The 13170-nt window shown below is 45.1% G+C and overlaps 1 protein-coding gene across 5 annotated transcripts in view; it reads right to left on the bottom strand.

Moving 5' to 3' along the window:
• aatkb (apoptosis-associated tyrosine kinase b) overlaps positions 1-13170 on the bottom strand; it is a 327637-nt gene that overhangs the window by 83918 nt on the left and 230549 nt on the right. For 3 of the 5 annotated variants that reach the window (XM_059948385.1, XM_059948388.1, XM_059948389.1), the window contains exon 4: positions 11088-11138. The exons of 1 other annotated variant lie outside the window; for it this stretch is intronic. In XM_059948385.1, the coding sequence (XP_059804368.1) occupies positions 11088-11138 (51 nt within the window). The remainder of the gene's footprint in view (positions 1-11087; positions 11139-13170) is intronic. One more of the 5 variants, XM_059948386.1, reaches the window with a different exon arrangement.

Here is a 13170-nt window from a genome sequence, read left to right as displayed (position 1 = left end):
CTATTTCTCCTGATCTTCCCCGTGCCTTTCCTAAGATCTATTTTAAGATAGAGTCATCGTGTTATTAAAAACTACATGATGCATTAGCACAAAAACTATTGGCCCATCTAGTCCATGCCAAACTATTACTCTGCCTAGTTCCATCGACAGGCAACCAGACCATAACCCTCCCTCTTGGTATCCAAGAGCTCTGTAGATCATCTTACCTTTAGTCAAATGTAACTCTTCTGGAGTAACGGCCATCTAGGAGGTTTCAAGACAGCAAATCGCTCTTTGCTGGACAGCCAAGAAGGTGGCAAAGTAAATATTATTTCCTTACTGTTTACTAGTTCTGTTTTCAGCAGCAACACCACAGCTTTTGCTAAATACCAGCTACCAGAAAGATCCTCTTACATAATCGCTGGTTAACCATGGGATGAATCTTTAAGCTATTTCAGTCTTCAGCTTCACTTGTGCATGGAATCCTGTGTTGAATTGGGTCCTGCTGCTTCCTTGCCTCCTCGTCCTACACGGAGAACAAGTAAAGCTCCTGGACTCTATTACACGAATATCACCCCTCTCCTCTCTCCACTCCAAAACTATAATTACGCTCAACTGCCAGCAAAGTACCACTGTATGATGAAATGGATAGCTGCCCAGCATTTTCTTTGGCCAATGCTCTCATGAAGAAGAGCTTGGAGAAATTTATCTCCTTTTGCAGACCAGCGAGCAAAGTGTTAGCAAAGTGCACACCACAGGCTGCAGCGAACGCCCGCAAGCTCACTTATTGTTTCATTTAAAATGCCAAAAGCCCCCACAAAAATCCCAACAATGGAAAGTATTTCTTGGCATTACTCTGGCCTGCGAGGTGACCTCTGGCTAATCTAAATAATGGTGACAGAGAGGTCTTTATAATTTGGCTGCAAACTTTATTCTGCTTTGGTTATCTGAGTATCATCAAGCTTTCCTCTGACATTCTAATCACTAAATTCCAAACTCAGTCCTTAAACAGTTCAGCCCAAGATGGAATTAATCTCTGAGTGGGATCTTTACACTAAATATCATTTTAAAGGGTCCAACACAGAGGAACCTTTTTAATACCTGTACAATAATATCAGAGGACCTGTGGTTGCAATTCAGAGTAGTCCAGACAGACGATTGCTTTTGCTTGTGTGGGAACTAGGGATTGCGCAAAACATTTCGTACACCGTAGCTCTGAGGATTGTCACCTTGTTATGGCAGGGAGGTTTGTGAGTTTCAGAGATCCAGAGAGCAATGATGTCTGGAGATTAGCTCTCGGTAGGATCACCCATGGTGGTACGGTCAAGGGGGAGGTTCCAGACAAAGAGCAATCCAACCGATTCCTCAGTGGTGGAGCTGGTGGAAGATGGTGACACATCACAACGGCAGTGAAGGTGGGGGAAGGCTGTAGCAGTGAAGGGTCCCCAGTCATCTGGCACTCTGAACCCAATCTGTCAATGACTGTGAGGGAGCAGTCCATGTTTCAGCCTCCCGTCGTTAAACAAAGTCACGCACAGGCATTCTCCAGTAAGACAATAATCCCTAATGCCTGGGGTCTGTGGATCTCTTGCTTAATGGTATTGGGCCATGGCAAGAAAAAGATTGGGAAGCCCTGACTTAGGGGATTATTCCCTTCATGGAGAATGCCCGTGTGTGAGTGTGGGGAGGCTGATGCATGGTCGTTGACAGATCAGGGTCAGGGTCCAGTGGCGACTGGGGACCCTTCACAGCTATAGGTGAACGTCACACCCAACTTGAGAGATCATGCTACACATTATTTGGAATTTAGAATTGGCTTATTATTGTCACATTTCTGGGCTGGAAGGGACCGTGTGGTACTGAGATAAAGGGAAAAACTTGTCTTGCCTATTGGTCACACAGATCAAACTATTACACAGTCATGTGTAATGACTTGATTACACAGTCAAATCATTGATAATGTTTATACAGTGCTGTGCAAAAATCTTAGGCACCCTAGAACTCTGATCTCAACATCATCGAGGCTACCTGGGATTACCTGGTGAGACAGGAGGAAGAGAGACAATCAAAGTCTGCAGAAGAACTGTGGTAAGTTCTCTAAGATGTTTGAAGCAACCTACCAACCAATTTTCTTTCAAAATTGCACGACAGTGTACCTAAGGGAACCTACCTACCTTAGAGTAGGTTAAAAGTTTGGCTCAACATTGTGGGCAGAAGGGCCTGTACTATGCTGTACTGTTCTATGTCAGTCACCCAGTCTCCCTTGCTAGGACAACCCTCTCACTTTAGGAACTGGCCTGAGGAATCTCCTCTGGACTGCCTAGACTGTTACAATGTAAGATAAGGAGAAGGGTAAACATAATAAGACTTAGCCCCGAGAGAAGGGGACTGGATGAACTGATAGTTCTGCTGGATGAAGATGACACAGGCTGGGTTCAGCAGAAGCAGCCATCAGATTAGAGGCTAGAGAGTCCGTTAATGATGAGGTCAAATAAGTAGCCCTTTTGTGATCATGGACCTCCTGCTAGTTCAATGTCTAAAGTGTGAAGGGTTTAATGGTGGGAGGGTAAGTCAGAGAGTGTGACTGAACCGATTTGACCATTACCCTCAGGAGGGTGTCAGGGTGTATGATTTGACTATTACCCTCAGGAGGGTAAATCAGGGTGTGTGACTGAACCATTACCCTCAGGAGGGTAAGTCAGGGTGTGTGATTTGAATATTACCCTCGGGAGGGTAAATCAGGGTGTGTGATTGGACTATTATCCCCAGGAAGTTAAGTCAGAGAGTGTGACTGAACCATTACCCTCAGGAGGGTAAGATAAAGTGTGTGATTTGAACATTACCCTCAGGAGGGTAAGTCAGAGAGTGTGAATGAACCATTACCCTCAGGAGGGTAAGTCAGGGTGTGTGATTTGAATATTACCCTCAGGAGGGTAAATCAGGGTGTGTGACTGAACCATTACCCTCAGGAGGGTAAGTCAGGGTGTGTGATTTGAATATTACCCTCGGGAGGGTAAATCAGGGTGTGTGATTGGACTATTATCCCCAGGAGGTTAAGTCAGAGAGTGTGACTGAACCATTACCGTCAGGAGGGTAAGATAAAGTGTGTGATTTGAATATTATCCTCAGGAGGGTAAATCAGGGTGTGTGACTGAACCATTACCCTCAGGAGGGTAAGTCAGGGTGTGTGATTTGAATATTACCCTCGGGAGGGTAAATCAGGGTGTGTGATTGGACTATTACCCCCTGGAGGGTAAGTCAGAGAGTGTGACTGAACCATTACCCTCAGGAGGGTAAGTCAGGGAAAGTCAACAGGTAGGACATGGGAACCATTTGGGTTCTGTCAGTTTCAGTGCCTGTACCCCACCTAACCTACAAGTTTGTTTAGCCTGAATATCGGGAGAGCGCAGGAATGAGGTTGCAGAGATTAGCATGTGGTGCCCAGTGAACAACTGCTCTTCGTAGTGGGCAGTCTATGGTCTTCCCCCTTCCATCAGGCAGAAGACACAAAAGCTTGAAAACTCATCTCATGTTATCGGTTGTATTTATTTATTTATTATTTGTTTTTCTTGTATTTTCTTTGTATTTATGGAAGTTGTTTTCTTTTGCACCTTGGCTGTTTGTGTGTGTAGTTTTTCACTGATTCTATTGTACTTCTTTGTGCTGCAGGGAATGTCCTCAGAAAAATTAATCTCAGGGTAGAACAGGGTGACACAGGTACTCTGATAATAAATTTTCTTTGACGTTTGAACTGGGGTCAAGGGCAGCTTCTAATCTGCTGTTATGTGATCTGGATTAACTGTTGATCTCACAGTTTAGCTCATCATGGCCCTTGCAGCTTATTGTCTGTACTGCACTATTCTCTGTAAGTGTAGTACTACATCCTTCATCCTGGACCACTCTGACATACAGGTATTTATGTATGGAATAAACACACATTCCAAATGTAAACAGGAGAAATTCTGGGATGCCTGATATCCAAGGTAGCACATGCACGTGCACACACGCAAACACACACAGTGCTGGGGGAACTCAGCAGGCCAGGCAGCATCTATGGAAACGAACAAACAGTCAATGTTTTGGCCTGAGTCTCTTCTTCCAAAGATAAATACATTGAAGTAGAACAAAAGGAAAGAACGCAGGACGGTGGAGGGAAATTGTTTGAACGATGTGTCCTAATGAAGAGTCTCAGCCCAAGACGTCAACTGTCCATTCCTCCATAGTCGCTGCCTGTTCCGCTGGCACAGTGTGTGCATTGATCCAGATTTCCAGCATTCACAGTCTCCATTGTGTCTACGTGGGGATTGATCTGTCTGGATGACATACAAAACAAAGTTATTTCCTGTACTTCAGTACGTGTGACAAGAATAAAACCATTACTGATTAGATTTGAACATTTTTAGAGATTTGTTGTCTCAATTCTCAACAGTGAAGACTTTGTGATGTAAACCATGAGCAGTTCTTCCATGAAATATCTCTAGCAAAGATCCTTACTGCCTGTTATGTGCTGGCATGAAGGTCCTTCATCTCTGTATTGTCACACACAGATTTAGAAGGATTCTTCATCAACTGTTCCTCTAACAATTTCTTTTTGAAAGGTCAGGGTTGTTGTTCCCGAGCTGAACCCCTGAACCTGGAGGACTTGGTCTGTCCTTTACCCTTTGACCTGTTTGGCATGGGTGACCCTGACTCCATTTGACATAGCTCTGCGGGACACTGAGGCACACGCGCCTCCAAAACCTGCGACAAGGCTGTGGTCCTCTTGGAGGTTCTAGCAAAGATAGACTGTGGTAAATCAAGGATACACCCAGTCTGGTTCTTGGCAAAAAAAACCCCTTCAATTTAGGATTGCAGTTTCAGAAGGAGAATATTCTACTCTCAAATCTGTTCTGCTATTACACCGATCTGCACGGAGTCACCCATACTTCTTCTCTACACCCTTTGACATCCTACTAAAGAAAATTCCACTGATTGCAGTCCTGATACTTGTGCTAATCCACAAATGATGGTGCAGCAGACCTGACCTACGGCTCCCTTTGTGGGTGGACCTCCTACACACAACACTGGATGCTATTGTGCTTTAAAGAATAAACGTGGGGTTATTCAGAATCAAGGGCTGCTGAAGCAAGTTCACAATCTGACTCCAATGATGTCAACTCTTTGCAATCTGCCTTAACCTCCTGCATTCCGCTGCTGAAGAATTATTGTGCTGATAAAATGCAACTAAAGAACCATTTTGGAATTGCTCGCTGTTCAGATTCCTGCTGTGGCCATCTGCTGCGAAGTAAATCTCCCTGGAAACTTGTAGAAGTAGGGTGTCTTTTGAAGATTATTTTCCTTTATCTGGACTGTGCATGGAGAGCAATATTTGTAATGCAAGGGAGAGTGTAAGGTCGCTTACCGCAGTTTTTTGACTGCACGTAAGGAGGGTAAGGAGAGTGAAGTCAGTTTTGTTAATGGTCCACGTCTTAATGCCAAAAGTTCTGTGAAGCAAAGCCAGTGGTAAGCAGAGTCTGTGATGTTGTTTAAAGGGGCAATACACAGCTAGACAACATAGCACATAATGCTCAAACTCTAAGGCTAAAAACTAACTTTTAGTTGTCACACGTACATGGATCCCCACAGTAAAATGCATCGTTTGCGTCAATGACCAACATGAGGATGCGCTGGGGGTAGCCCGCAAGTGTTGCCAAGCATCTGGTGCCAACACGGCACATCAATAGCATACTGACCCCAGTTTATATATCATTGGGCTGTGGGAGGAAACAGAACGCACCTAGAGGAAACCCACATGGTCATGGGGAGAATGTACACACTTCTGACAGACACAGTTACATTACTGTGGTGCCCTGTGGGGAGCTCTGACAGTCAGTATCATTAACTTTAATTTCCACAGCAGGTTCTCCAAAAGGGATGTATCTCAGTGTGAGGAAGACAATTCCATCCACAGCAAAGGGACCTTACTAATGGAAACATTACACTCAAATTTGGGCAACTTTTCATCATCTTTGGACCAACGCAGTTAAACATCCTACACTTTTCAACGGAAACGTTAATTATCAGTGTAATGGGACTAAATACCTTCCCAAAAAGGCATTAGTGAACCCAGGCCAAGCACTGGAGGCCCAGAGGGTCCAGTCCTAGCATTGGGGGTCCGTGTGTGTGTGTGTGTGTGTGTGTGTGTGTGTGAGGGGGTAGGAAGGTGGGAATGGGACCTTGTTTAGCTGCTTTTGTCTTGTTTGATTCTGTTGTCGTAGTTGCTTGTGTTGTTCCGTGTTATGTGCTGGATTTTATCGTTGTTCTGTTGAATCTTCCTGCTAGATGCAGGAAGATTGTTTCCGATGTTGGGGAAGTCCAGAACGAGGGGTCACATTTTAAGGATAATGGGGAAGCCTTTTAGGACCGAGATGAGGAAAAACTTCTTCACACAGAGAGTGGTGAATCTGTGGAATTCTCTGCCACAGGAAACAGTTGAGGCTGGTTCATTGGCTATATTTAAGAGGAAGTTAGATATGGCCCTTGTGGCTAAAGGGATTGGGGGGGGGGTGGGTATGGAGAGAAAGCAGGTACAGGGTTCTGAGTTGGATGATCAGCCATGATCATACTGAATGGTGGTGCAGGCTCGAAGGGCCGAATGGCCTACTCCGGCACCTATTTTCTATGTTTCGATGAACATCGTGGTGGGCATGCTATGCCGGTGCTGGAACTTGTGGCGACATGTGCTGGCTGCCCCCAGCACATCATTGGGTGTTGTGGTTGTTAACACAAAGGACACCTTTCACTGTATGCTTCGATGCAAATCTGACACCAATCAATATTTTTACATTTGCATTACCTTTAACTCTAGACTGAGTTAATGAACTGAATTTAAAATTGCCTTGTAGTGAGAGTGAGCGAGAGGGAGAGGGAGAGGGAGAGGGAGGTGCGTCTGTGTGGATATGTGTTTCTGTGTGTGTGTGTGTGTGTGTGTGTGTGTGTGTGTGTGTGTGTGTGTGTGTGTGTGTGTTATGTGTGTGCGGACGTGTGTGTGTGTGTGTGTGTGTGTGTGTGGACGTGTGTGAGTGTGTGTGTGTGTGTGTGTGTGTGTGGACGTGTGTGAGTGTGTGTGTGTGTGTGGACGTGTGAGTGTGTGTGTGTGTGTGTGTGTTTGTGTGTGTGTGTGTGTTTATGTGTGTGCGGACGTGTGTGTGTGTGTGTGGACGTGTGAGTGTGTGTGTGTGTGTGTGTGTTTGTGTGTGTGTGTGTGTTTATGTGTGTGCGGACGTGTGTGTGTGTGTGTGTGTGTGTGGACGTGTGTGAGTGTGTGTGTGTGTGTGTGTGTGGACGTGTGTGAGTGTGTGTGTGTGGACGTGTGAGTGTGTGTGTGTGTGGACGTGTGTGAGTGTGTGTGTGTGGACGTGTGTGAGTGTGTGTGTGTGGACGTGTGTGAGTGTGTGTGTGTGTGTGTGTGTGGACGTGTGTGAGTGTGTGTGTGTGTGTGGACGTGTGAGTGTGTGTGTGGACGTGTGAGTGTGTGTGTGTGTGTGTGTGTGTGTGTGTTTGTGTGTGTGTGTGTGCGGACGTGTGTGTGTGTGTGTGTGTGTGGACGTGTGTGAGTGTGTGTGTGTGTGTGTGTGGACGTGTGTGAGTGTGTGTGTGTGTGTGTGTGGACGTGTGAGTGTGTGTGTGTGTGTGTGTGTGGACGTGTGTGAGTGTGTGTGTGTGGACGTGTGTGAGTGTGTGTGTGTGGTGTGTGTTTATGTGCGTTTGCATGTGTGTGCACATATGGACATGCATGTGCGCGTGTGCATGCGTGGTGGTGTGGTGGATAGGGAAAGGGGCAATTCATACTTACTCACAGTTCATCCCAACACTATGATTAGTAAGTCAATAATCTACCTACTGTGACAGTGAACCCGCACTGATGTACGAGTCGACTGTCTATCTACTATCGCAGCGGATCCACACTGATCTACGAGTTGACAATATTTGTTTATGAGTAGTATTGATGGTAGCAGGACCACCCAGAGCCAGGGAAATTTAAATTTAGGGACAAGTTCAATCAGCAATGTTTTCTGACAACCATTACAGAACGTCACCAATTCCAGGTTGCGATAAATTAAACCAACAGCACGTTCTCATGTCCTTAGTGATGGTGACTCAGAGATCTCCATGGCACCCTGTATCCTGACCCTGGTGGACCCCACCTTCACAACCGCATGCTCTTGTGATACCAGTGAATATAGGAGCTGTGGAACACAAACACAAGAAAGCCTGCCAGATGCTAGAAATCCAAAGCAACACACAAAAAAAAAACTCAGCAGGTCAGGCAGCATCCATGGAAAAGAGTAAACAATCAATGTTTTGGGCTGAAACCCTTCATTAGTCCAGATGAAGGGTCTCAGCCCAAAAGGTTAACTATTTACTATTTTCCGTAGATGCTGCCTGGCCGGCTGTGTTCCACCAGCATTTTATGTGTGTTGCCAAAATGTGAGCTGTGTCCACATCAAGAATCCACACTCAGTGGGCACTGTATTAAGTACACCTGCTCGTTAATGCAGATATCTAATCATCCAATCATGTGGCAGCAACTCAATGCATTAAAGCACGTAAATATGGTCAAGAGGTTCAGTTGTTGTTCAGACCAAACATCAGAATGGGGAAGAAATGTGATCTAAGTGACTTTGGCCGTGGAATGATTGTTGGTGCCAGACGGGGTGGTTTGAGTATCTCAGAAGCTGCTGATCCCCTGGGACTTTCATGCACAATGATCTCTAACGTTTACAGAGAATGGGGCAAAAAAAATCAAGAAGTGGCAATTCTGAGAGCAAAAGTGCCTTATTAATGAGAGGCCAGAGGAGAATGGTCAGACTGGTTCAGGCTGACAGGAGGGCGACAGTAACTGAAAGGACATTACAACAGCAGTGTGCAGAAGGGCATCTCTGAATGCACAACATGTTGAACCTTGAAGTGAATGGCCCACAGCAGAAGACCATGAGCATACAAAAATATACCTAATTAAGTGACCTTTGTGTGTACGTGATGTACGTGAGAGAGGAGTTTGGCGTCTGACACATAGGGACCTTGGTTTTTTCCATTCATTGCAATGCTAATCAGGCATTGTGTATTTAAATATTGGTTTGCCACGGTGAGATAGGGTGTTATTTACTCGATGTTATTATTCAGGGCTTTCCGAACCATGCATAAATTTGGGATATTACTTGTTCAGCAAGAATAGGGCACAAACTATTGGTGATTAAATGGGATTTGTGACTCGAGAAGAAATAAGAACTGTGTTTAGTTCTTAAGTATTTTTTGAAAAGTGAAGTGGATCTGTTGTCTAGTAATTCTAGTAGTTCTACACTCAATAGCCACTTTATTAGGTACATCTGTAAATAGTACCTGCTCATTAATGCAAGTATCTAATGAGCCAATCACGTGGCAGTAACTCAATGCACTAAAGCATGCAGACATGGTCAAGAGATTCAGTTGTTGTTCAGACCAAACATTAAATGGGGAAGAAATTTGATCTAAGTGACTTTGACTGTGGAATGATTGTTGGTGCCAGATGGGGTGGTTTGAGTATCTCAGTAACTGCTGATCTCCAGGGATTTTCACGCACAACAGTCTTTCTAGCTTACAGAAAATGTGTGAAAAAAAATCCAGTTCTGTGGATGAAGACGCTGTGTTAATGAGAAAGATTAGAGGAAAATGGCCAGAGAAGTTCAAAAGGACAGGAAGGTGGCAGTAACTCAAATAATTGAATGTTACAACAGTGGTGTGTAGAGGAGCATCTCTGAATTCACAATATATTGAACCTTGAAGGCTACAGCAGCAGAAGATCACACCGGCTTCCATCGCCACTGAGCACATTTTCACATCTCCAAGCACGGGCCATCCATACCTAATAAACAGGGTCTGAATTACAGATGTTCATAAATTGATTTAAGCTGGAAAATACTCAAAATAATTTGATATGGCACCCACACCTCATCAGTAATATTTTGCATTAACGTTCTGAGTCATTTACCCCAACAAATTCAGTTTGTACATTGTCCTCAAATCCTTAGATTCTTAAACTTCTTAAACTAGAACCAGCAGGTTGAGTGGCAAGTGCTTGCTTGTCGGAAGTTGATGTCTCTTTTCAAATGTCCAATATATTTCCAAAGCAAAGCTGTTTCCTCTTGAAAGAACTTGGGGTGATTGTCTTATCGCACCTGCAGTTGGACTGTGTGCAGTCCAGTCATCAAAAATTCTCACTGTCTTGTCTTTCCCATGGGTGCAAGCTTTCTACAGTTAATTAATGCGATGAATGGAAAGCTTGGCGGCCGGAGCGTGGAATCAATATCCGCAGGATTCGGGAATTATTGAGTAGTATTCCAATACTGAAATATGCACATGTATGCAATAGCGAGTCTGTATGTCCTTTCCCTGCATATGAAAAGACACTTATACAGGAGATAAAGGACACACAATTAATCCTGTGTTAAATATCTATCCTAAAGTACTGGCCGCCGATAAAATAAGGAACTTTATTGTGAGAATCAATTAATCTACTATATAAGCCACAGACAGGGTACACAAAAAATATAGACCGTTCTAAGTTACGAAATATGAACTGAACCAACTTACAGCAAATGATACAGAGCAAACAGTTCAATTTATGGCAGCAGTGGGCTTTGAAAAAAAACAGTTTTAACGAAATGGAGGCCACTTTACCCAGCGTTCTCAGGGGCGGAGAAGCCGCCCTACCTCAGGCCATCAGTCTTGGTTGTTGAGCAAGCCCTCTGCTCCTCTGAATTCTGGGTAAAGTACGTCCCATACTACTGCAGTGATTCGACTCCCACAGAGAAATTATTTGTGAAAGCCGTTACCAAGATGTTTGTAAGTTACCAAATCCTTAGCATTTTTGTAAATAGTAAAAATAAAGCATTGATTTAGTTTGCTGAATATTGAAATAACTCTCAGATTTTCTTGATAAGTAAGCTAACCCATGATCTCTGTCTCGCAACAGAAGATGTAACAATCATTTCAATACCTGCATTACACAAGCAAACAGTTGCCAGCTCTCTGACCGCAACCCTCCATCCCTCCAAAGCCAGTGTTCTAATCATTGCTATGATACGTACTTTGAGCTTTCCTACCTTTTGGCTGTAATTTTTGACTGCAGAGGTCGGCTCCTGTGGGAATGAAGATGAAGAGATGAAATTTCCGAGACAAACAATGCATTGGCTTTGAAGATAGTGCGAGTCGTAACTGTAAATGAGGCAGGGGATGTAGGCGAAGCAAGTTGACGCAGGTGTGCAGCTTGAAGCAGGGGAGAGGCAGTCATACGCGAGTGGAAATCAGAAGGAAAGGCAGGAGGTTACTTGTGAAGGCACCGTGGTCACCGATTTTGCAGGGAGCGGTTTAGTCTCAGTCAGATTCTGACAGCGTCTCCCAAACCCATAACCTCTACTTCCAAGAGCTCCGAGGGCAGCGGATTATGGGAACACTGCCCCCTGCAGCTTCCCCTCTGAATCACACCTCATCCCGATTTGAGATTATTGTTCGGGGGCGAGGAGTCCTGGAACGCCTCTCCTCGACAATACCTTCCACCAAGAATGCAGCGGTTCGAGAAGGCGGTTCCCCAAGAGCAATAAAATCTGCGGTCATCAGCAACATCCACATCGCAAAAAAGAGAACGACAGTAATGCCCTTTCCAATTAGGACGAGTTACTTTTAAATGTTTGGGTCCGCAGTCAGATCAAGATGTGGAGCGTTTGTTTTTGGATTTTGACATAATTTTTCACTAGGGAAAAAAACAGGTCTGGGAAATTCCCTATTCCCCAGCTGTTTTCTCAAAGGCGGGACCTCAGCTGAAACATGGCGAACCAGGTCTGGGTGCAGGGCTACAGGAAGGAGGTGATTTTGGGGGCAGAGGTTATTCGGAAAGGTAACAGAGATGAGGGACCTCAGTTACCTGGAGCTGATGCTGTTCTCCTGGGAGTAAAGGAGATAACGGGAGGAAATAATACAGATCTTTCGAACCATGAACTTGTGGTGGGGGTGAGGGCGGGGGGGGGGGGGGGGAGAGGAAGGATTTTTTTTCCCACTGGGAAAAGTTCCGGGACCCAAGGACGCAGATTTAAGTTATTGATGCTGAATTGCCAGATCTCCTTTGTTGCTGTGGAAGGTGGTGCCTTACACAGAGATGGTGATACGGTGAAACTCTCTGGGAAGTGTCCACTCTAGCTGGAGAGGTACAGTCATTTAATATAATCGAAGCAAAGATTGATGGGTACTTGGACTCGATGGGTGTCAGATATTAAAGGAAAGAAGTGGGGAAGTAGGAATGTGGCCAAGATCAGTGCAACCATTACATTCTGGGATGGTGGAGCAGGTTACAGAGGCAACGTGGATAATTCATGATTCAATTTCTTCTTTATGGCAACTAAAAATCTAGGGGTGTGTGTGGCGGGGGGGGGGGGGGATAGGAGGATATCTGTGGGCGTGGCACAGGTTTGCCCAGTTGCGACAAATGCACAGCCATGGAGCAAAACTTGATTGTGTTTAAAATTTGAGACTTTTGCTGCAAAGTTTCCAAGATTTCAATTTTCTGGACTGCGCCCCCATTCCTTGCTGAAGCTGGGTCACCATGCCTTAATTGAAAAAGACAAAGAGCACGGATGAAGGAAGGACCTCGACAGGTGGGGAAAAAGTTGGGTGTTTTAATGGGGGAAGGGTTTCTAAATCTGGTTGCTAATTCTAATTTTACCGTGTCAAAGAATTGGGAAATATCTTCCTCAATACAAACAGGCCACTGTGGCATAATTGACCTTCAGTTCTGCCTGGTACAAGGCTTGGTTTCAATAAAGCACAGGCAAGGAATGAGCTCTGGTAACAAGGAGCAAGAACCTGGAAGAGAGAAACCTCAGCAATGAGCTGACAAGCCCGTACCCTTGTTCTCTTAACCTCTACCCACCCACAATCTGGGTCCCTTCTTTATTTGTAAAGGGGTCCAGACAAGGTGCTGCCCTCAGAGTAAGAAACATCAGGGACTCCCCCCCAAGATCATTAACCACCCAAGTGTGTCAGCAGAGCTGAAAGGGGGAGGGGGCAGCTCGTTCCACTCCTGAAAGCAGACAGCAGTAGAGGGGTGGCTGGGTGGGGTGGGGTGGGGGGGAAGAAGAGGGTAAAGCTGATCTTCAGGAGGGTGCCTTGCAATGGCAA

Source organism: Hypanus sabinus, chromosome 23 (assembly GCF_030144855.1).
Source record: "Hypanus sabinus isolate sHypSab1 chromosome 23, sHypSab1.hap1, whole genome shotgun sequence".
Taxonomy (NCBI): Eukaryota; Metazoa; Chordata; class Chondrichthyes; order Myliobatiformes; family Dasyatidae; genus Hypanus; species Hypanus sabinus.
Note: the sequence above shows the minus strand (reverse complement) of the source record. Positions and strands in the feature narration are given on the sequence as shown.